The 24,711-nt window shown below is 32.5% G+C and overlaps 2 protein-coding genes across 3 annotated transcripts; one reads left to right on the plus strand and one right to left on the minus strand.

The window, feature by feature from the left end:
• Positions 1 to 1,281: 1,281 nt before the first annotated feature.
• LOC106668670 (tubulin gamma-1 chain-like) lies at positions 1,282 to 10,055 on the plus strand. Its single transcript, XM_014397631.1, has 11 exons — positions 1,282 to 1,468; positions 4,430 to 4,542; positions 4,607 to 4,696; positions 4,767 to 4,913; positions 4,988 to 5,124; positions 5,186 to 5,380; positions 5,442 to 5,553; positions 5,620 to 5,751; positions 5,825 to 6,007; positions 6,071 to 6,262; positions 9,737 to 10,055. Exons 1-11 carry the CDS (start codon positions 1,420 to 1,422, stop codon positions 9,767 to 9,769), a joined length of 1,383 nt encoding a protein of 460 aa, XP_014253117.1. The 5' UTR covers positions 1,282 to 1,419; the 3' UTR covers positions 9,770 to 10,055.
• A 701-nt stretch (positions 10,056 to 10,756) lies between these two features.
• LOC106668669 (cytochrome P450 307a1-like) lies at positions 10,757 to 22,953 on the minus strand. Of its 2 annotated transcripts, none has more exons than XM_014397630.2 (4): positions 22,780 to 22,953; positions 12,785 to 13,242; positions 11,439 to 12,215; positions 10,757 to 11,362 (listed from the first exon to the last, which is right to left on the minus strand). In XM_014397630.2, the coding sequence occupies exons 1-4, from the start codon at positions 22,851 to 22,853 to the stop codon at positions 11,034 to 11,036; spliced, it is 1,638 nt and encodes a 545-aa protein (XP_014253116.1). In that variant the 5' UTR covers positions 22,854 to 22,953; the 3' UTR covers positions 10,757 to 11,033. The 2 variants fall into 2 exon arrangements, with proteins under 2 accessions (XP_014253116.1, XP_014253115.1); XM_014397629.2 differs by lacking the exon at positions 22,780 to 22,953 and adding an exon at positions 16,768 to 16,942.
• Positions 22,954 to 24,711: the final 1,758 nt, after the last annotated feature.

Raw genomic sequence — 24,711 nt, forward strand, 5'->3', positions numbered from 1 at the left:
ATTTAATTAAGTCCCCTGATCCACTTATTAGAAGAAACGGGGTTGTTTTATTGTAAATAGCACTGATAGTTTCGTGTACCTAGCGCGTGTGAGAGTGACTGAGCCTATGATGGCGGAATAGTGAGTACCCTGTCGACCCTCAATTAAGTTAGGACCAATATAGGACTTGATATTATATTAACTTAATATAATAAGCGTAAAGGGTGATAGAAGAAAATTGAGTACCCAATCGACTCTCAATTAAGTCAGGACGAACATATGACCTTCAATATTCTAAATGTTAAGGGTGATGGAGTAATATTGAGTACTCCTTTGACTCTCGATTAAGTTAAGACCAACATTGGACTCTCAATATACTAAGTGTAAAGGGTGATGGAAGAAAATTGAGTACCCCTTTGACTCTCAATTAAGTCAGGACGAATATATGACCTTCAATATACTAGGTGTAAAGGGTGATGGAGTAATATTGAATACTCCATTGACCCTCAATCAAGTCAGGACTAACATAAGATTCCTAATATAATAAGTGTAAAGGGTGAATGAGGAATATTGATTACCCCATCAACCCTCAATTAAGTTAGGAGCTACAATGTATAAAGGATGATGGATTAATATTGAGTACTCCACCACCCTGAGTGAATGGTATGTAAATAGGTAAAAATATATATATGAAAGAGTGAGAATGAAAGGTTTTGTATTTAGGAACTGATTGCTGAATTGATCTCAGACCTTAGCTGCCGACAGCTCCCGAAGACCAACCTCGTTGGCTGGAGTGATAAGACAGTTCTGACCCCACACTGCCAGTACACAATGTGGGTGATTCTCGATTCTTGCTGGTAATTGATTGTAAAGTACAAAATTTGGAATTGCCAACAGATTGTAATATGTGTTTAGCTCAATTCTGTAAGTAAGTCAGTACATATGTACACACACAGATCTGAGCTTATACAAATCAGCAATAGTGTATTAGAAAATTCGGAAAACGAAATATGTTAAATTAAAGCCAGAGATGAAGAGAAAGATCAGGGCTTAGTTCTACTTAAGAGCTTTTCCTTTTTTTAAAGAAATAGCTGCCTTCTAGAAAAATAGCGCGTTCAGCTATTGACAAATATAAAACGATCTCAAAAGATTTTAGTTTTACACAGATATTTGATAATTAAAATTTTGAAAATAAAATAATTTATATTTTATTTATTTAAAACAAAATTTCCCCATTGTGTATTGCTAAATGAGCTTCCCCATTTGATAAGTGATAACCAGAAATTGCGCTCAAAACCTCGATCGAACCTGCCCGGTGGTTTTCAAGGAATCAATCTTTTGTTGTGCTGATAAATAATATACAATTTTAAACACCTTCGTTATTTCATTCGCTGATAACTTTCAACTGTTAACTGTCAAGTTTCGACTGATGAGAATAGAATGCCTTGTGAAATAATAACTTTGCAGCTTGGCCAATGCGGTAACCAAGGTACGTTTTCATATTTTATCCCGTGTATTGTTTGTCGCACGAGAAAATTAGTTAAATATCTGCCGCGAAGATTTACGAAAAAATGAATTATTTAAAATATGCCCTTTACAATAACATTGATAGATGTATGATAGATCATAATGATCACTTAACACTATGTACTACATATGCATATTCATATAAAATAATATTTATATCATTTATTTTGCAATCTTGCATAATTGTAATAATATTGAACAATTATTATATTTTAGTTATTTGTAATATATTTGTGATAACTGTCAACAGTCATGTGACATGTCTAATAGAAGAGAATGCCTTTTGAAATAACCAAACGACTTAGGCTTATCAATGCAAGTGTTTAAAAAAAAGAAACTTAAACTTAATTGTCTTATTTATATTAAATTTAGTGTTGTTACAATAAACAATATGCTGTAAGCTAGTTGTGTCGATGCAAGGGGATTAAACACAGAAGTCACTAATAAAAGATTATTTTGGACAAAACGGTGGGATAGATTGGCTGAAAAATTCAACGTAGAATGTAATTTAGTGCTTCTTGATCACAAAACATTAAAAATATTGCAGAAAAAGTCCAGGTAGTATTATAAGAGGATAAAGCAAAAGCAGTTTGCCACAAGGCAGCCACATCAGTACAATTTTCACTTTTCAGGAAATTAAATAATAGCGACATCAAATGAGCGAGCTTGGCGAACCAAAGTTTGGTCGCAATAATAACTTTACAGCTTGGAAAATTAATGAATTTTTGTGAATATATACTCTGCAATATAAAGTAAACAATTCAAATATGAAACTTTTCAAAAATGAATAGGGATATTTGAAATTTATTCTTATTCTATTAATTTTAATTAAATTAACTGATATATTCTTGTTGACCATATAAAACAAAAGAGAAAATACAAACCAAAAACAAAAATTTGTTAATCCTCATTTTTAATAAGGGATTTACTTAAGAATATAAACATGAAAATTACTCATTTGCTAAACAAACACCTTTCTAATCTTTTCTCAATTTTAATCCAGTTGTATTCTCTTTAACTATGGGAAGATGTCTTAAACCACAAATTCGCAATATTATTGTCAAGATGAGTCATTGAGGTCTCTGGCAAGAGAATTTCAAAGAGTCAGTTGGCATTTCTCAGGGCGTGGTCTCCCAATTCTGAGAGACTGGAAGGGACAATAGGAGACCTGGTAGTGGATCTCAGCACATTATGGCACTAAAGGAAGAAGAAATATTGTCATTGTTGCAAGACAGAATCCTTTCCATAGTGCCCGCCAGATCCTAAATGAAGTACCAGATGTTTTGGCAAAGCCTTTATCAACACAAAAGATTCGTAATTGTTTGTGGCAAGTTGACCTCACATCGTTTGTCTCTTTGAGATGACCTGCAGCAATGGCCAGCCTCCAGCAACTTAGGAGAAAATGGCTAGAAGAGAACACCAATTGGAATGCTGTTAAGTTAACTGTCGTGTTTCTGTCTGTATAGTGTTAGCAGGTGCCGAAGAGTCTACTGATGCATACAATGTCCCAGTTCGTGCTCCCTTTAGTGCAGTTTATAGGAGGCGGTATAATGGGCGGGATTTACACTGGAGGACGACTGAAGTCCATAGTGTTGAAGGCAACCTCACCGCAGTCCATTATGTCCAAGAAATTATCCTGGAATACATCCTTCAAACCAGGGATCTCATTTGTATTGATTTTCGGTTTCTGTATGACAATGCCAGACCTCATTAAGGCAGAGTTGTTCATCAATGTTTAGAAAACCTGGGAATTTTTCATCTGCCCATTCTCCCATTGTCTCCACACTTCAATCCCATTGAGTATATGTAGGATAAGTTGCAGAGAAGACTTTTCGATCGAGATCCACAGCCTGTTGACCTGCAAGAACTGAGTGCAGCGTTGCCATCTATAGAGTGAAATTCCTTATGGAATTAGTGACAACCATAACAGAATTCGTAACAGGTGCACAGAGGTTTTTGCTAACAGAGGACATTGTGCACAGTATTAATTGTTTAAAGAAATTATTGTGTTCAATAAACAAAAGTACGGAATTACAACATTTTATTTTGTTATTATTTGGAGATAGTGAAATGCAGTCTGGTGTGACGTAGGTTTAGAAAAACATGTTCTTTATCGATGCCAACGTTTCAATCTTTATTGAGATAATCTTCTGGACCTGGGATTTGTAAACATTGTTTAAATTAAATATATGTTATATGTATACATATACAAATATATGTAAGATGTGAAAAATTGAATTTATACAACGATAGAAATTCATTTTTTCACATCTTACATGTATTTGTATAATTTAAACAATTTTTATAAATCCCAGGCCCTGAAAATTATCTCAATAAAGATAGAAACTTTGGTATGATGAAGAAAATGTTTTTCTACACCTACGCCACACCAAACCACATCTCACGATCTCCGAATAATCATTAATTAACAGTCACTAAACACCACACTCTTTTATTTTGTTATTTTTCAAAATCCCTTAATTAAATTTTCCTTCAGTAAAAACATAATAATTTTCAATAAATTTTAATGCAATTTATAATAAAAATGCTAGGGGAAATAAATACTACAAAATTGGCAATATTCCTAATCATTTTTGAGCAGTTTATATTCAATCAACTCACACATATTCCTTTTTACAAAAATCAATGTTAAGTCTGCAATGAGTGAACAGATTAATTATATAGAAACATTTATCAATTTAATAAGCTTATGTGTCATCCTGTAGTTTATTTAAAATTAAATATTGTAAATATTCAGGATAGCTTTAATAAAATTGAGTTTTTACAATTAATGCTTGAAGAATCTATTTTTTTCTTTTTTTTTGGATTGTACACAATTTTTTTATGTACATCAATGAATTTCATACGTTTGTTTTCTTATTTCCATTGAATTTTAAAATTAATTTGTTTAAATTTATTTCAGTTGGTTTTGAATTTTGGAAAAAGCTGTGTGCAGAGCATGCCATCAAACCTGATGGTATTTTAGAAAGCTTTGCCACCGAAGGCACAGATCGGAAGGATGTATTTTTTTACCAGGTACATCATTCATTCACTCCATTCAAATTCTCAATGTGGAATTGTGTTCAATTTAAATTCTCAGGCAGATGATGAGCACTACATACCAAGGGCTGTCCTTCTTGACCTGGAGCCTCGTGTTATCCAATCCATAAAAAATTCACAATATGCAAAAGTAAAATTACATTGTGCTATAAGCAATACGGATTAGTATTTGAAATAATAACTGTGTGTGTGTTTTTTAGCTTTATAATCCAGAAAATATATATTTATCCAAAGATGGAGGAGGTGCCGGGAATAATTGGGCTTCAGGTTATTCACAGGGGGAAAAAGTTCAAGAAGAAGTTTTTGACATAATTGAGAGAGAAGCTGAAAACAGTGATAGTTTGGAGGTAGAAATCAAGTTTCTTTTACAATTTATAACAGTTGATAATTTAACTTATTTAATATGTGAACTTTTTTCAAGGGATTTGTAATGTGCCATTCAATCGCAGGGGGAACTGGGTCTGGAATGGGATCATATTTACTCGACAGGTTGGCCGACCGTTTTCCCAAGAAGATAATCCAGACCTACAGCGTATTTCCCAATCAAGATGAAATAAGGTATAAACATAATTTTGGTGGGCGGTATGTTTGTTTCAACATCATTTTTCTTTTCTTTCAGTGATGTTGTAGTTCAACCTTATAATTCTGTTCTTACACTGAAGCGGTTGACAAAATCAGCGGATTGCGTTGTTGTACTCGACAACACAGCTCTAAATAGAATAGCGACAGATCGTCTTCACATTCAACAGCCTACTTTCTCACAAATCAACTCTTTAGTGTCGACTATTATGTCCGTGAGCACTGCCACTTTAAGGTAATCAGTCTTATTTGTTGAATTAATTATATTTATATGCTTAACAACTTATCAATTTAAGGTACCCTTCATATATGAATAATGATCTGATTGGTCTAATTGCACCATTGATTCCTACACCAAGGCTTCATTTTCTCATGACTGGTTACACGCCATTGACTGGCGAACATGAGGTAATATTAAAAAAAAAAAAATTACATTTTAGATTTACAATACGGTCCTAATTTCTAATCGAATAGGAAGCATCAGTGCGAAAGACTTCTGTTATGGACGTCATGAGGAGATTGCTCCAACCGAAAAATATGATGGTTTCCACCGAACTGGACCGTGCAGGACTCCATCGGTACATCTCCATTTTAAATATAATCCAGGTAGATTCTAAACACTCGAAAGATTTTATTTTATATTATAATTACGTTAAAATGGACAATTTTGTTTCTAAAGGGTGAGGTGGATGTAACGCAAGTTCACAAGTCATTGCAAAGGATCCGTGAAAGAAAGATGGTCCAGTTTATTTCATGGGGCCCGGCCAGTATTCAGGTGGCATTGTCTAGAAAATCGCCTTACGTTCACACCGCACACAGGGTCTCTGGGCTTATGCTTGCAAACCACACGAACATTGTTTCAGTCAGTATTATTTGTAAAAAGTCAATTGAACATTTGATATTCTATTGGATTTTTGTCCCACAGCTTTTTAATCAAGTTCTATTCCAATACGATAAACTGAGGAAGAGGGAGGCGTTCTTAGAGCAGTTTCGTAAACAAACGATGTTCCAGAATAGTCTCGAAGAATTGGACGTCTCGAGAGAAGTCATTGAAGACCTTGTCAACGAGTACAACGCTGCTACAAAACCAGATTATCTTACCTGGAAATCAAGTGCTGTAAGTCATAGCAACCCTATTTAAGCATGCTACTTTATACTGGTCATTATTAATTATATTTAATTTATAGCATTTGTAAACAAAATTGTTTTTATTTATGTTTATTTAAATATACAAATCATTGGATGAGTTTTTCTATTTTTGTGCATCTTTTTCAAGTATAATTGAATTTCCCTGAACAGACTTTAACAACTGGATAATTCCATCTTCTCGGTTGAAATTTTGAGGAATAAAATTAACTGATTTTATAATAATTTGTAAATACATTTTTTTTTTAATTTTGGCATTACCGATCAGTTTAGTTTGCATTTCCTGGCTGTATATGTAGCAAAATGCCAAAATGTTTCTGACAGATGGACCCAGCAAGAATAGGCAGACCAAAAGGATCGGTAATGACAAAATTTAAATAATACACTACTTCACAAAACAACTGGTGCACTTTGAAATGTTGATTTCTTTTTTAATTTGACAATTTTTGCACATATTTTTTGTTTTACTATGTTAAAAATGATGTAATAATTATAATTAGAGGGAAAGTGTTTTTTTTTTTTTGTCACCGATTATGAGGCAAAACTACTTAATTATGACTAAAAAGCAAAATTACTTAATATGACTAAAAATCTCCACAATGTAAATCATAAAGGGCATTTAATCCTTTAAAAATGCCTTCATTCATTATTGTGTTGGTGGAACGAAACAAAATTATACAAAAATGTATGATCAGCAGGCAATTAGCCCATGCCATAGATGGAAAAAAGTTGCATTTTCAAAAAGATTCACTTTCTATGTAAGTAACAAATCTCTATTTAAGGGACACTTCATAAAGGACAAGGACACTGTTGTCTTGTCCTTCAGCCATTAACAATACAGAAAGCCTCTAAGTAGTGGATTCCCCCTTCCCATCAGGTAGCATAGATGATCTATGAGCATTAAAATGATCTATAACTATGCTTACAACTATTGATTTATCAAATTAGAGAGTTTACACAAATTTGTTCACTTCTCCTCCCACTCAGGCTATCTTATTTTCTTTCTGATATAGTTTTCATTTCATGATTTTAGTTAAAAAATTTTAATGTTAAAATGGTTCCGACCAGTCAAATATTGACTTTAAAAGAAAGAAAAATAGTGCTTGATTCTTACGAAAAGTTTGGAGTACCTAGTGTAATAACATTAATAATTAATGATCGTTTTGGGAATGCAGTCACGACTTACAGGTTTAAGTCAATTTGTTGACTGACGTTTAAAAAAATTTATATATCTTTGATCTAAAAAATTAACCAATTTTTGTTGGAGTCGTTCTGCCTTGAAAAAGAAAGTAAAACTTCCAAAATGTTGGCCAATAAATAAATGTACGAATAAAAATTGGCAGTTATGACTGCATTGCTAAAAAACCACCAATAATTAAAAACAGTCATCACATCTTAATAAGCAAATAAAAATTAAGGCTTAGCAAAATGCTGTGAGGGAAAATTTAAAATATAAAGTTTTCGAAAATGTACATCTAAATCTACACCTCACATGTAGTCGTCTGTACATGTACCATATGTTACTAGATAATAAACATTCCTTTAGAGGACACCTCCCGCAAAACCTCTTTTTATACTAGTACTATTAGAGTAAATAAGAAAAAGAAAGATGCAGGGATGACATACTTTCGTACAGTCAGGCTGCTAAAAAAGCATAAATGGGTGCTTTAGCACTAAAATAGTCTAGGAATGCCTGAATAACCTAGGATAATACAAGGTTACTGAAGGTTCCGGCCAACTAGCCAAAGTAGGGGCAGTCGTCTCACCCATGGGACCAGAATCTTAACGTAATTACCAGAGAGTTGCTAAAGTTGGAACTAGAAAAATGGCTTGAGAAAGAAAAACTCAAGCACTGGACATAAAACACCAGGTACGAGGCAAGCTAAGAGATTTATGAATCTCACAAAAAGGAAGGCAAAGGAACTACCACTTAAAGAGGTGGTACAAAGTTGATGCAGCAATAAGCCCACTATGCCACTTCCCATGGTATGGTCTTCATCATAAGGATTCCTCAAAAACCTATACATGGTGATTCACAAATTTTGCGCGATTCTCATGGAGATGATTTTTCAGCTTATTTATTACAAAACATATTCTATATATTTCTTTAAAATTATTATTAGTTTTGTATTAAAGCCTTTTTTTTCTTACTCTTTGTAGTAAATTTGATAGCACCATTAGAAAGAGGGATAAATTTCCCATTATATAGTGATAAATAGGTTTTTAAAATGATTCTTTAACATTTAATTTTGTATTTAGTCATGAAACAATCCAGTTTTTGTCATTTCAGCTACATTTTTAATCTGGATTTAAATCTGAGCAATTGTCAATTATGGGCTATCCAAGTAAGAAAAACTTCTTCATGTAATAAGCTTGAAAACCACATGATTTTTTCCTAGGATAAAATGATCATTTGTGGAAAAATAGAGTTTGAATAAGAAAATCATGCTCAAAAGATGGTGAACGCTTTCCTTTTTCTTTATTCATATTTTTGTGTGGTGATTAGTGACCGTTAATCGATAATTATTCATAAATTGTGAGATGCGGTCTGGTGTGATGTACTTTTCAGAAACACTTTGAGCCCTGAAGATGATCTCAATAAAGATCGAAACGTTGGCACGATAAAGAATATGTTTTTCTGAAACCTACATCACACCAGACCGCATCTCATAATTTCTGAATAATTTATTCATATTGATAATAAAATAAAAAATAATTACTTTTAAAAATAAAATAACATCCCGTTTTTAAGAAAAATACAAAATTAGTGTATTAGTACAAGAAGGAGAAAATCCGCCTTAATCCCCTCCTTAATTGTATACACAAGAGAACTTGTTCACATAATTATTACAGTCGTTTCCCTTTGTCGTTACTATCTAATAATTTACTTCTAAACCGAGTTCTTATTAGTTCTACTTCAGTAATCATTCACCATGGTTTGTACCAACGAGGAGTACACCGATATTATATTTCCATACGGTGCTGCTTGGCGCAATGGAACCTGGTGGCAGTGCAGGAGTACCAAGAGCTCTTCCTCTAACTTGGATAGTCCATAGTTGACAATTGCTCAGGTTTAAATGTAGATTAAAACTCTAGGTGATACGACAAAAACTGGATTGTTTCATAATTAAAAACAAAATTAAATACTTAAAGTAAAAAAAAAAAAAACTTTGGTACCTAGTTAGATAAAATAAAGGCTAATCAGTTCAAACAATCCAAAAAGTATTAAAAAATCATTGAATATGTTCATGCATACTAGCATATGTAACAATCTAGTATTTGTAAATTATTTATTATCACATTAAGTTGAAATTGTTCTTTTAAATCTTTGTTCTTTAAAATCAAAGCAATCTTAAGGACCGCTGTTTTTGAGGTATGGAGTTAAAGAAAAAAATTTTTTGGTCATATATAAATTGTTTTGTTTGTCAAATTGTATTTTTTACAGATTCTTGACGAACCGTCAACTGCTGGGGAATAAAAATCTAAAACTAACTGCACCACCACCCATCACAAGACGAGACGAAGTGCCACACGATTTGCCATTCTTAGTTTAGCCAGAATGCAAATAAGATTGCTAAAATTACAGGACTAACCAAATGGCTGTGTAACCAAAATTAAACAAGACAGTTCTGTAGACTTGTTATAATTTGAAAATCTCAATGCGCTTTGCCAAGATTAAAAATTAAAATCTTGGAACTTGACTTAAAGCTGATGTTATGATGGATCATAAAAATAAAAAGATTTTTTTTTCATATAAAAATGAATCAATACATTTTTTTACTGTCTTGTTTTCTACTTTAAGTGTTGTAATTTGTACACTTTTTTGTTTAAATAAAACAATCAATAATAAGCCCTTGTATTTTTTCTCTCTTGCCCATTTCATTTTTTAATTAACTTTCAAATTGAGGAAAGTAATATTTCATTATTTATCATGTGGCTTGTGAGTGACAACTTTGCTGCAACTGACCTCCTGCTTTTTATTTTAATGATCCTCGACTAATATAGAAAATATCGTATTTTCAACCCAAATTACTTAATAGGTAAGTTGGAAAAATCTATCTTCTAAATTAATTGACACATTTTATTTCCTTTGATACAGTTTCTTACAATGAAACAATTCAACATGTGTTAAAAATTAAAATACAAAATGAAATATATTATTAACCAATTTGCTAATATAGATGTAAGATATATATAGATATATAAAACTATTTTTAAAAAATTAACAAATGGCTCACAAGTTTTTATCTAAGTTAAAAATATTGCATTTTATTTTTCTGAGATGGTACTTAGTTTAATTATACATTCAAAAAATCAATTTTTGAATAATCTTTGGCAAAAGCAAAAAAAAAGAAATAGAGATTTTATTTAAGACAAAAGCTACACAAGATGTCGAGTTAAAGAAAGTCAAAAGAATAAGATGTTTATGACTAGCTATGTCCATTTTCAAAATAAAAGTTTTAACACATACTATATAATCACAACATAAAAATAGGTTTAGTATCGAATTTCTACGCCAGAACCTATTCAGTCTCAATACCCTTTAGCTTAACAAAAATACATGTATGTACAAGAAAACATGAAATTTAGATAAGTTAAGTAATTAAAATTTTTTAAAAAACAAAGTTAGAAATACATTAATTTTTAAAATAAACACTTTAAATTTTGAGGTAATTTCAATTTTACCTTAATTATCACATGGGGAGGATTGGAAATTATACACAAATGTTTCAGCCGGAAACTTAACGGGGAATCAGATTCAACTGTAATTTACTTTTGCTCGATATTGCAAGGTTGCCGAGGGGAACCTTATAAGTTTCCACAGGTACTAGATGGAACCTCTGTAGCAGTGTTGCTAGTGTCACGAAGGAAATAAATTGCGTCAACTTGTAGCCCATGCAAGATCTCCTTCCGCCTCCGAAAGGGAGAAAGTGCTCTGGCTTTGAAATCTTTCCGTCTTCATTCAGGAACCTGTCAGGCATGAATTTGGTAGGCTCTGACCATAACTCAGGACTCATGTTGAGTGTGTAATTATTCAGGAAAATAAGTGTGTCTTTTTCAACTGTGTATCCTATAGACAGAAAATACAATTAAGAATTCAATAATAAAACTTATTAAGAGTAAAGTTGTGAGGAAGTTTGCATTACCTGCAAGGGAGCATTGTTGGTTGGCGACATGCGGTATGATCGGTGAAGTGATATGTCTCACAGCTTCCAAAATAGTAGCTTCTGTGTAAGGCATCGATGACCTGTCTTCCAATGTTATCTCCCTTCCTGCTGATACATAGTCGATTTCTTTTTGGATTTTTTCCTGGACCTCAGGCGCTTGTGAAACAAAGCCCAAAACTTTTACGATCAGGTTGGCAATGGCAGAGTGTCCTCCAATGATGTCTTCCAGAGCAAATAAGGCAGTTTCAAGAGACATGGTCGCCTTTGGGTCTTTGATGTGGTTGATGAGAGCATCGACGTAATCCTCTGCTTCTTGTCCTGCAGCCCAGTTGTCAAGCCTCTTTTGGATGATCCTGCCGACGATGAAGTCTTTGATCTCCTTGCTCCATTTCGACATCTTTCTAAGATTTCCATTGAGAAGAGGCATAAGCCAGGGTATAAAGTCAGCTGCATATCCCTGGTTCACCTCATAGAAGATGCTATCGAAATTCTCAACCATTTTCACATATTCGGGATCATCCGAGGGAAATCTTGAACTGCAGATGTATGACATGAAGATATTGGCGACTGTACGGAGCATCAGTGGTTTTATGTAAACCACTCCGCCTTTCAACTGTGTGCACATTTCGTGCATCTCGATATTTATAATTCCATTGAGTTGGTGAAATCTCTCGGTGAAAACTTTTGGGAAAGCGTGATCTTTTAGCATGTCTCTTCTTGTCTTCTGGGTTTCTGACCAATCACAAAACGCCAATGCTGAAAAGAAATGAATGACTGTTGAAACACTTTGTCTATGTATTAAGGGAAAAAAACATTTATTTTTTAAAAAAATTGCTCAAAATAAGTCAGTTTAAAAATAATGATAATAATTTCAAACTAGACAAACAATTCTCCTTTCTTGCAAACATAAAACAAAGTTATGTTTTATCAAGCCCAGTTTGTGCAAAAAATTATTCTTATTTTTTATTAGTTTTTCACATGCTTTTATTACTGTTAAGTTGTTTTTGTGGGAACAAGTGTAGTTTTTTTCTAGTTAAATGTTTTGGTGACTGATAAACACATTATTTTGAAAGGGGCTGTAAAAGTTAACAGAATTTGTAATAAATTCTTAGATGATACTGTAACATGAATTTATCTTATATCACGATAATTGATATTTTTTAGACAAAATTTTCTGAAAACATGATGAAATTAGAAAAAAATAGCTTTTCAAACACTTGGGTGTAATATACAATTAATTTATATATTATATCAAATATGGGAGTGCAAAGACATAACATTTTATAAACGTTGGTTTGTTGTATTTTAAATTGAATGGTACTTACAATTTTCTTTGTCTCCTCCAAATAGCTGATGGTAGCGGGTGAAGTTCGGTCGTCCATCGAACATATCACCTTTGTTGAAGAGTACTTCTCTGATATGCTTCAGGTTGGAAATGACAAGGCATTGCACCTGTCCGAGTTTGATGGCGAAGACGGGTCCGTATTTGTCCGAGAGGACGTCGAATGCTTGGTATGGGATCTCATACCCACCGAGGAGATGTAGCGAGCCGATGACTGGCCACGGCTTTGGACCTGGGGCTTCCTTCCCCAGGACGCGCCTTTTCTTATTCCTCAGGAACTTATCCCCGACCACTCCGAGCACGATGAGAGCAAGAGCGGCCAGCAGGAGATATGAAGCAGAGCTCAGGTAAATTCCTTCCATTGTGGCTTTCAAGGAACAAAGACTGGTGTTGATGTCTCTGAGGCTCCACTTCCTATGGCTTAGTCCCTTGTCGTCGCACCTATATATACAAGACGAGAAGCTTATTTTCTATTCTGGGCTCATTTCTTTAACAAATTTACTCTCTACTCCCATTTCCCTTTCAGCTGTTACCCTGGCCAGAGCAATGCGATGAGATCTTTTTAACATTATTAGTGTTTAGGACGAATATCAAAGTGTTTAACGATATTGCAATCAAAAATTAAAGATCTCATTAAGATAGAATATTAATGATTTAAAAAGAATACATCAAAGAAAAACTTTTTTCTACCTAACTGATACACTTAATTTCGATTTATTTCAGAAGTACTACCTGAAGAACATTCGATATTGCATTTCCATTCATTTAATTTGTAAAATGTAAAAATATATACATATATATAAAGAAATTTAATATGTTGAATTTGTACAAAGTCGCCTTTCTTAATCGTTAAGGATCATATTTGGATACTTATAGTTTCTTTGTATTTTAATTCGACTACATAAATAAAATCTATACAACTTAATTCAGTATAAGTATACACGCAATAATCAAGCACAAGAAATAAAGTTAAATAAGTTAACACATCTTTTTAAAACTTTTTACTGGCTGTTTATCTTGTGATCTGTTCCCTCTTTCGTAGCTACGGTAGCTTTTAAAAATTAAATTTTCCTAGAAATAAGATAATAAATGGCAGTGATTGTCAAAGATTATCTAAATCGGGCCGTAAGATAATCTGAGACAAGGATCTCTTTCCTAAAGATTTTTCAGCTCTTCCAGTACAGTGACAATTAAGTAATAAAAATCAAATACTAGTACGATCATGATGCCGTCCGGAATAAAGTTTGTTGGATCATAAGCGAATTTGTAATGTCAAAAAGTCATTTTCTTTAGTCTTTTACTCCTTCCGGATTAAGAAAAAAACCTTTATCAACATTTTGACAAACAGGATTGTCAATATTGACAATTGGCACAATAGTCTTTTAAACAAATAAAAAATTTCAAAATCTGATTTTTGTTTTGCCGGCGAGAAATGGGGGAAAAATTCGACTTTGTAATTATTCTACCAATTGAATTTGCATGAAGTGGCGATGTATTTTATATATTTTTTTACAATAATTATCGTAGATTTTACGCGTTTTTTTAAATTAATTTTTTAGTGCGTTTTTTAATTTAATTTTTTATTAATTAATGTTTTAGATTTTAGTAAAATCCAGAATATCTTCTTCTCATTCGTTTAATTGCTCTAAAGGTACTTTCCTCATACACTAAAAAAAATTTGTATATTGATTTTATAATGTAAATTAAAGACCAGCAATTTTTTAAATTTAGAATGAGTAGCGTAACAGGGTTGTGGTCAGTCTGCGAGATATATCATTATAGAGATATATCACCAGTTTCGGCTTATATTTGGTCTTCCTCAGAGTTAACAATAAGATATAATGTTGATATATAAAGTACAGACAGACTGACAACAACCCTGACACCCATCCTAAAATAAATTTTTATGGTAGTTTCAAAATAAAAACTTGAGATTTATAAGAAAGCAGCACACGATAATAAAACCAAGCCTATACAGTGTGTTCGGCTACTCGTGTTGCAAACTTTGCAATAGATTCTACATTCAAAATGGAACCAAAAAGTTCTGATTAACAATGGTCCGAATCTCAGCAGTTTCGGAGTTATTCCGCTTTTTATGATTTTTTAAGATTTCACAACCTTGCTTAAAAAACAAACAAACAATGATAACTCCAAAACTAAAAGGTTTTGGACAAATCTGTTGATACCATTTAAAACTACATTAAATTTCTAATAAGATGTGATCAATATTAAACTTAGTAAACGTTCGTGAAATAAGCGTTTTAGTAGCGAGAACTTTGAAAAAGAATTTTTTTTTCAAAGTTGAAAAAATTACTATGGTGATTTTAATCTACTATTTCCAAACCTAGAGACCAGCAAATTTCAGAAAACGTACTCCATTTAATATCCTTTTAGTGGTGCAATTGCTTTTTTAATTACTTTTTTCAAAGGTGAAGAAATTGATGAAAGAAAGAAAAAATCGTGGTTGATGGATTGGTAAGGTGAAACGATTAATAATAATAAAAAATAAAAACTTAAGGAAACATTGAATGAATTTATTAAACGATTTTTAATTTTGATTGGAAATGCTATCCATCATCCGCAATGTATTTTCGATGCGCTGCCGCAAAACCGCACATAAGATGTATATCAAAGTATTCTTCATTTAGAAAAAGTAGCCGTAGTGTTAGCAAGATATCACATAGATAACTAAAAACGTTTTGAATCTTAAAACTCTTTTATTTCGGAGAATAATAATAAAATAATCCTTTAATCAAAGTTACTAAACTACTATTTCCAAACCTAAAGATCACCAAATTTCAGGAAACGTACTCCATTTAATATCCTTTTTAGTGGTGTGATTGCTTTTTTAATTACTTTTTCAGAGATGAAGAAATTGATGAAGGAAAGGCAAAAACCGTGGCTGACGGATTGGTACGGTGAAAAGATTAATATTAATAAAAAATAAAAACTTAAGAAAAATTGTGAATAAAGAACTAAAAAGGTTTTGAATTTTAAAACTCTTTTCTTCTGGGGAATAATAATACAATAATCCTTTAATCAAAGTATCAGTTATGTTGGTAAATAAGAAACACTTGCACTATTTCCGTTTCGAATCCATATTTTAAAATTTTTTAATAAATTCATTCACATTTTTTTTTAATTTTCCACCTAACCAATCCGTCAGCCACGGTTTTTTCCTTTCCTTCATCAATTTCTTCATCTTTGAAAAAAGTAATTTAAAAAACAATTAAACCTCTAAAAAGGATTTTCTGGTCTCTAGGTTTCGAAATAGTAGTTTAGAATCGCCTTAGTAAGTTTTTCAACTTTGAAAAAAATTTTTTTTTTAAATTCTCCCTACTAAAACGCTTATATCACGAACGTTTACAAGTTTAATATTAATTACATCTTATTGGAAATTTAACGTAGTTATCAATGGTATCAACACATTTGTCCAAAACCTTTCAGTTTTGGATTTATCATTGTTTATTTGAAGCAAGGTCGTGAAATGTTAAAAAATCAGAAAAAGTGGAATAACTAAGCAATTACTGAGATTCGGACCATAGTTAACTAGAACTTTTTGGTTCCATTTTAAATGTAGTATCTATTGACAAAGTTTGTAATACGAGTAGCCGAACACCCTGTATAATATAATTCCAATTATTATTTTTTTAAATTTAAGATTTTTGGTTGAGATGCTTATTTCATCAACGTTTACTAAGTTTAATATTGATCAGATCTTATTGGAAATTTAAGTAGTTATCAATGGTATCAACAGATTTGTCCAAAACCTTTCAGTTTTGGAGTTATCATTGTTTATTTGAAGCGAGGTCATGAAATCTTTAAAAAAAATCAGAAAATGGGATAGATAGATAAATGCAATACATAAATCGATTTAACCACTTTTCTGTTAAAAAAAAATATTACACAGTACATGTATAATTTGCAATTGAATATACCAAAAAAAAGGAACAAAAAAGTACATACCTTAACAATTCTTTAGCAAAGTTCAATATTTTTGAATGCGAGAAGTAAAACGCGGTTAAGAACGAATTCGAAGTATCTGCTGAGTAAGTGAAGAGGGTGGTCCTTAATAGCAAATAACACGTAAGATGGATCGAGTGGAGCATAGTAGGCAATTCGAAAGAGGACAGATCTTTCCAGGAAGAACTCGTCGTCTTTGCCTTTGGAAAAAGACTGTACTCGATTTGAGGGAGGACGCCTTTTTATATTTAAGGAAGGGTGGATCCCAGGTACAGGAAAATTGTCTACGCCGGCTTTTCTTACCCCACCCGTGGTGGTACTTTCACTTGATATAATTTACAACGGGTACATTTCCGACCTTGGCATATTTTCCAGTGTTGCATCTTTTGAAAAAAAAAAGATTTATTTTAGACAGAGCTGACCTACATTGTCTTGCCGAATCAAAATAAGAAACATTGATTTGCCATGTAAATCAGAATCAAAACTGCAATATAATTCCAACCAAAACTAACGAAATTTCAAAGACCCTAGACTTATATGTTCATTAATAAGATTTTAACCCCGTAAGGTCGTGCTTTTTAAACTACAGGAAGTAAAAACAATTGAAGAATAAATTACCTAAATAATTAGTACATTACAACACCAATTCCGAAATTCTTTAGTTTCATACACAATGATAAATTCAAATTGGTTGGTCTGTCAAACGCGTTTCGGAATTTCACGATCTTCACTGTGTCTGTGGACGTCAAGATTTGAGATAGAAAGACGTTTGACGGGAATAAGACAAAGAGCTACTACATCACCCATTTTAACAACATTAACCCCAAAAATGCACATAATGAAAGATAATGCAGCCGAAGTCACGATAGTTCAAGTTGTAGAGTAGCGGCGTATCTAGCCGAAGGTCGTGGGTTCGAATCCCGCTCGTGACACTAAATTTTTTATCTCAACTATTAATTGAAAGATATTAATTGGTCAAGCGGACCACGAAAACTAGTGAAGATAATTTGAACTTTTTTTGACATCCAGGAAGCCATGCTGACCTGACAGTAAAACTTGAAATATGGTTGTTTTCGATCATCTTGGTCAACCAATCCTCGTTGATGTAGGATGTTTCATCTTTATCTCCAGTGTATCCGTGATTCCTGTGAAGTCGAGTCTTGGAGACACAGGGGAAAAAGCCAAGAAAAAAGATCTGGTGTGATTACTGAATTTAGATACATTTCGTAGAATGTATGTATGCAGTTTTAATTGGTTCCTCATGATCAGAAGATATTTTTTGAACTGTATGCATCGCATTTAACAAGGAAGAATATTGTCCTGGTATTAAAATGGGATTCAAATCTCAGCATAATTTTAACTTTTTTCTCACTCAGGAAGAAACGCTGATCTTTAGATAACTAGCAACTTTCATTTTGGTGTGCTCATTGCTGGGTTGGGCTGCCAGAAGAGTTTCGGCATTTCGCCATCTTCATTGTGTCTATGATTTGTCGAGTCTTTGAGACAGAGACGTCTGACGAGAAAAAATTAAATAGAAAAGATTACAAAATATCTGGTGTGAATGCTGTATTTCGGAGGACGTATGCAGTTTTGATTGGTTCCTTATAATCAGCATTTTATTTTAACATGGTACAATGTTGTTCTGATATGAAAATGAGGTTGTAAAATTGAGGTTCTAACCTTAACATGTAACGATAATTAGACCTTTAACCAACAAACAATTTGAAATTTGGTCCTTACAGACCATTTTATTTTGGTCTGTCTATCCACTCTGGGTTGGTCTATAAAGATACATCTCGCCCTGTTCAGTTTGTCTATTCAAGTGATAACAGAATTACAACTACAAAAACTCTAGGTCAGATTTTAATTCTTTCTTAATCATTAGGTAATCTAATGTTTTAAACTGAAACTAACTCAATAATATACAGAACAATTATTCGGAGATCGTGAGATATGGTTGGCAGGTTTTTCTGAAACCTACATCACACCCGACCGCATCTCACGATATCTGAATAACTATCAATTAACGGTCACTAATCTCTACACTTTTCGATCTTTATTGAGATCATTTTCTCTATACAGAACATTCCAAATTTACAGTAGATCAACACACATTGAGATATTAAATATATATTAGAGACACATTGAAGATGGCGAAATGCGTCTGACAGACCAAAACGTAATGACCAAATTGCATGCTCATCACCCACCTGGCAGATCAAATTTCGAGTGCATCTGCTTTTTATTTTATACAAAAATTTTAAAATCGTACTTTCGAATCTATAAATTTGTATACGCGTTTGTATAAATGAGGCTAATTTTGCGTATAGTTCTCTCTAGATAGAATTACCGTTTGGGATTAAGCTTAGTGGTTTGTTTGGAATTATTGAGACGAATAATCCGGATCTTGAAATGATCCGGATGGAAAAACAAATTGTTTTTAATGGAATTTTTAAGAAATTCACAACCATTCCATCAAATCATTATTGAAGAAAGGCCCCCAAAAATCGATTTCTTCAATAAAAGATTTGATGGAAGGGATGTGAGTTTCTTAAAAACTTCATTGAAAAAACAGAAATAAAATAACAACTAAAAGAAAGAAGAAGACAATAACAATTCAATTGTTATCTTTCAAGCTTTCGACCTATTTTGAGGTTATCAGGGCCTATATTAATTAGAAATTCTTTATACCATTAGTACTGTTACTTTAACAATTAATATAACTATATAGACATACCATCAAGATCATTTGTGAGCAAAAAAGTGGTCGATACATCTGTCAATTTAAACAGAAATGACAGAAACTGTCATCTTTGATCAAAATCAATCAGTGATCATCCTGACTTGGAAAAGATTGAATTTATAAGAATCTGAATTTTGTAAAGTGTATATAACGAATGCTCAGAAAAATGTTTAGATTTAAATTTTAAAGAAACTCTCTCCTGTTTAGACGATCTAGAAAGTTTTAACGTTTCAGCAACCCAGATTTAATTTTGGCAGAGAGCAAAGCGCGGAGCTTGCGTTTTGTAAGGGATCAAGGGATATCCGGCTGAATTAATCAGGACTCATCGTTAAACATTTTTTCTTCATTAAAAAAATATTTTCCCCTCAGCAAATAATTTATTTTGCTATTTTTCCCGGAAGACAAATTTATGACGAAATTTGTTTAGTTGAAATCTATTCATTTATTTTTGTGGGGTCTATTTATAAAAATTTATCCTTCATCCATCGATAATACGTAAGAGTATAAAGTCTTTTGTTTTTTCTAGTTGTAATAGATTATAGAACCTCTCAATGGTAAATATCATTAAATGTGGGTTATTCCGAGATTATATCTTTACAGTCTACAGATTTTGGGCAGTCTCATCATTTAAAAGTTTTAGAAAAGCCTATTTTTATTTGATTAATTTATTTAATTTTACAATTGTGAACACAGCCTTCAGACTTTTTATCTTAGTGAACAATTAAATGTCATAAGTTAAACGGTATTGCAAACCATTACCATTTCCTTTTAACCACCATTTTTACACCGTAATTTTATCTTCACGTTTAAAAATTAATTTTAATTAAAGTTTAAATCAAACTGTATAAAATAAAACGAGACGCCTGAAGAAAATTATAAATCAAATTTATATACTTATAAAATACCTGCAGGTTTTTAGTTTACCACTATTTTATGGATTAACAAATATTTTATTTTGATTGTGTGCTGTGGTTGGAATTAGTTATGTGTTGTATCAATGGTCGAAAAGTTTTGTTTATAATCACACCTGAAAATGCAACGATAAGGAAATAAATTTAAAAAAAATGTATTGTTTAAACAAATTCCTTTGACGAGTTTTATCAATCAGATGTTATTTCAAATGCTTGAAGAATTTCTAAAACAAGGACAATTTACGAACCTGGGCTCACTAATTTTAAAGAAACTATTTAAGTGATGCTAGATCGCAAAATATTAAGTATGTATCCATGGGATCTTGCCCTTCTCGGAGCCTATTTTTTTCCTAATACAGATGCTTTGTTGTGCATGTATTCCAGGTTCAATATAATACAAATTATTATGATTATTTGGAGATTGTGAGATTTCGGTACTGTGTGAAAAGAAACTTGCATCGGCTATCAATCATCAATACTTTTTTGTTGCAGACAACACTAGTCCCTGAAGGTGATCTCAATAAAGATCGAAACGTTGGCACAATAAAGAAAATGTTTTTCTAAAACCTACGTCACACCAGACACTCATGATTATTCATAATAATTATTATATTATATCAATCGATTTTTTTTGTACACCTACGATAATAAATTAATATGCAAGATCGTATTAAATGAGGCTAGATATATAAAAAGTTACAAAAATGAAAAGATACATACTGTAAAGTAGGTAATATTTTAAAAAACATTGAAGAACACACTCACTCCACCATTTATCATTTCTATCTGTAAAACAGATAGGCCAACAAAATTTATTTTCGAAAGAAATTGAGATTCATTTCAAGCACCCTGAAGCCCTCTTAAATACGAATTTTCATCGCAAACATTTTTGGGCAGAATAATTTTTTCGCCGATGTCCTGTTTTACACTTAAAAATTTCGAACTCCTCTGAATTTTATCCAAATTGAACAATATTACAACCCTTGGGCAGTAGAGTATTTCTTCTTTCAGGCTATCTGTTGAAAAATGTTTAGATTTTACCCTTAAATACGTATTTTTATGGCCAAAAATAAAAATAATCTGAGCTTGATGGGCGAGGCGTCCTGATGTTCCACTTAAAAAGTAATAACTCCGCTGGATTTTATATTTTTTACGAGGTCATATAAACCCTCAGGGTACCAGTGTTTAAAAAAAAGAAAAGCCCATTTGTAAGTATGTCGGGTTCGAATGCAGGGCGGATGGATTCGAACCCAGGACCTTTGCCTTACAGTGATGAGCGCCGAGTCAACGCCTAAACCGTTGCGGCCACCGACGTCCCTTTAAACCTATGTTAACAATGTTTACATTTTATGCCATTAAAAAAATGTATAAATAAAAGAAAAAAATGTTGATTGTATTAAAAAAAAATAAATGTGTAAATAAAATTTAAAAAAAGTGTAAATAAAATTAAAAAATTTATAAATAAAACATGTACTTATTAGAACAAAATGTAACTTTGACGTTGTAAACACTGTTTTTTACTACATGACTACAATAAAACACTTATTATTATTATTGTCATTATTTGAGAAAAATCCGGAAGAAATTGACAAGCCATTAGAAAGGAAAAAACTTTGAGAAACAAAGACAGGCTTCTCAAACGTTTTTCATTATCACTCCGCTTTTAATTGTGTGTGCATTAAGTGCGGTTTATAAGGTTCAAAATCGCTGTAAAGATTTTTGTAGATCAGTGGAGACATTTCAAAGTTATCATCGAAAAAAGCAAGTAAGTAAAAGGACCACCAGGACTAGGTTTGGATGAAATTTCAATTTTTGTTAGGACATACTTTGTAGTAAGGAACAATCCAAACTTATTTTTTTATTGTGGAAAACCTATTTTATTAACAGTAAATCAAAAAATATAAAATATGTGTGTTTACAATTACGATAAAACGTAAATAAAATAAAATATACGTTCCACTATAAGGCATGGTCATAAACCGTCTGCCGAGTTCATACTTATTACACATGTGGAATTATTTAATTTTTGTGCTTTTTCAAATTCTATGTTCATTTTTCAAATAATGCCTTTAACAATAATGTACCAGCTAACACAATGCTCTCAGTTACCGGGTTTGTGGTCAACCATGATAACTGAGGGCATTTAATTATATGGTACATTGTTGTTAAAGGTAAAAGCGAATTGTCATTCTGGAAGAGTATCACTGAAAGCCTTTCGATTTGAATAGAAGAGAAAAATAATATATGTACATAATTATTTATAATTGTTTATGTATAATATTTTCAAATAAACTCGAATGTAGCAAGCGAGCAATATTGACTAGGAGAACGAATCAAAATCCAGTAGATAATTGAACTTACGTTCTACAGAATGAATATTCCAAAACGACATACGAAGTCTGCATTCCCACTATTATAATCGCCTCTTCTAGCATTTAGTCCTCGTTGAAACGACCTGACCGCACAATTACAAAATCGTGACTGAAGTACGAGTAGATGGTATCGAGGGGGTCCCCGGTTGAATTATTTGTTTTCGTATCATCTGCGGATTATCGCTCGCCCGTTTTCCGCCACGCCACGTCTCACCGGCTCTGACACACTTTAACGAAAAATCTGATTGGTTTTCCTAAATAGTTCGATCCAATATGAACGATATTCTGGAATAGGTGGATCGCCCTATGCTTCAGCAAATTCGAATTTTGTAATCATGAATGTTAATCAATTTATTTTATTTATTCTGACAGGATTCATTCATAGTATCAAATTTCTAAAATAATTATGACAATATAATAAACAAACACAAACAGTAATCATTCAGTACATCTCTTACCCGTCCGCAACACACGTTGTGCAATTAAGTTATTTTTAAGAAATAATTAAATTTATTTCTATATTAAAATGATTAGGCATTATATTTTAATTTTTTGTTTTATTATTAAGACTGCCACATCACACAATAATGCGGAATGTAATTTTTTATAGATAATCAGAGACCGGGTTTTTATGCAGTATAGATTGCCCAAAAAGCCCATAAAATATGTACTTGAAAACCCTGAAATATGCAGTATTAATACGTTAAAATATGCAATGATATGCAGTAAACCAGTTTGTTTATCGTAGTAACTTTAAACAGAAATATAGATAATTAAACGAAATAGATATTAAACCTCTTTAAAACTAAAAATATGTAAAATTCACAAGTATTTAGATCCCCCAACTACGAGGTTATTTGAACCCCCGGAGTGCCGGTGTTTTTGAATGCAGGGCAGATGGATTCGAACCCAGGACCTTTACCTTACAACGATGAGCGCCGTGTCAACGCCTAAACCGTTGCAGCCATCGACGCCCCCTAGAGTTTATTTACAGTTAACAAAAATATTTTCTCACTTACATAATTAAATTACATATATACTAATTGAGTACAATTAATGTTAAGTAACTAAAGTACTTTTAAAAATTGTCTTCGTGAAATTGTGCTTACGGTCACTTAAAATTTGTGATTATATTGAATTTCGATTAATTATTCTTTTTATGGAAGGTCTTGGCTGAGATAAAAATGTCAGTGACACGAGCGGGATCGAACCCACGACCTTCGGCTAAATACGCCGCTGTTCTACCACTTGAGCTTTCGTGACTTCGATCCTCTTGGACACCAACTCTCCAACGCAACCTACAACCGTTCGAATTTTCCCTTTTTTTTGCCATTTTCAAGATCTTCCATAAAAAGAATAATTAATTGAAAGAAGTAACTTGATCAATTAGACAACTAAAACATAAATGGATTAATATTATATTGATCATTGAAATAAGGGGTTAATAATTATGGGGTTTTACAATCTTATGCCGGTATTGCTAGAATCTTCTCTTCTCATCGTTTTTACCTGTTTCTTGCTTTCTAGATACATGATACGGATAGATAGTTGATTTCCTTGGACGTATGTGGTGGCAAACAAAATATGCAACTGCATAAAAATCCGGCCCCTAGTGATAATATATCGAGTTCTCTGAGGCAGTGTGGATGAACTCTGGAGGAAACGTAATTTATACGCGCCAGTGGATAGGTTGATCACCAGTAGGGGTATCACCAGTTACAGCGAGAAGTGTCTTGTGTGTGAATGTAATTTATTAATCGATTAGGTTTCGTGGTCTGATTGGCCAAATTAATTCTTTTCAATTAATTAATCTTGGTATTGGTTGAGATAAAAAGTCATTGTCACGAGCGGGATTTGAACCCACGGCTAAATACGCCGCTGCTCTACCACTTGTGCTACCGTGACTTCGATCCACTCGGAC

This window comes from Cimex lectularius, unplaced genomic scaffold, assembly GCF_000648675.2.
Source record: "Cimex lectularius strain Harlan isolate CLEC.00 unplaced genomic scaffold, Clec_2.1 scaffold7, whole genome shotgun sequence".
Taxonomy (NCBI): Eukaryota; Metazoa; Arthropoda; class Insecta; order Hemiptera; family Cimicidae; genus Cimex; species Cimex lectularius.

Bases quoted from the DNA above. Each gene is read 5' to 3' on its own strand.
- LOC106668669 (XM_014397629.2), bottom strand. From the start codon at position 16,910: ATGCTCCACTCGATCCATCTTACGTGTTATTTGCTATTAAGGACCACC. The intron at 12,216-12,784 runs GTAAGTACCATT...ATTTCTTTTCAG, and splicing joins TGGAGGAGACAAAGAAAATT to CATTGGCGTTTTGTGATTGG. The intron at 11,363-11,438 runs GTAATGCAAACT...TTCTGTCTATAG, and splicing joins CCAACAATGCTCCCTTGCAG to GATACACAGTTGAAAAAGAC.
- LOC106668670 (XM_014397631.1), top strand. From the start codon at position 1,420: ATGCCTTGTGAAATAATAACTTTGCAGCTTGGCCAATGCGGTAACCAA. The intron at 4,697-4,766 runs GTAAAATTACAT...TGTGTTTTTTAG, and splicing joins AAAATTCACAATATGCAAAA to CTTTATAATCCAGAAAATAT. The intron at 6,263-9,736 runs GTAAGTCATAGC...TATTTTTTACAG, and splicing joins TTACCTGGAAATCAAGTGCT to ATTCTTGACGAACCGTCAAC.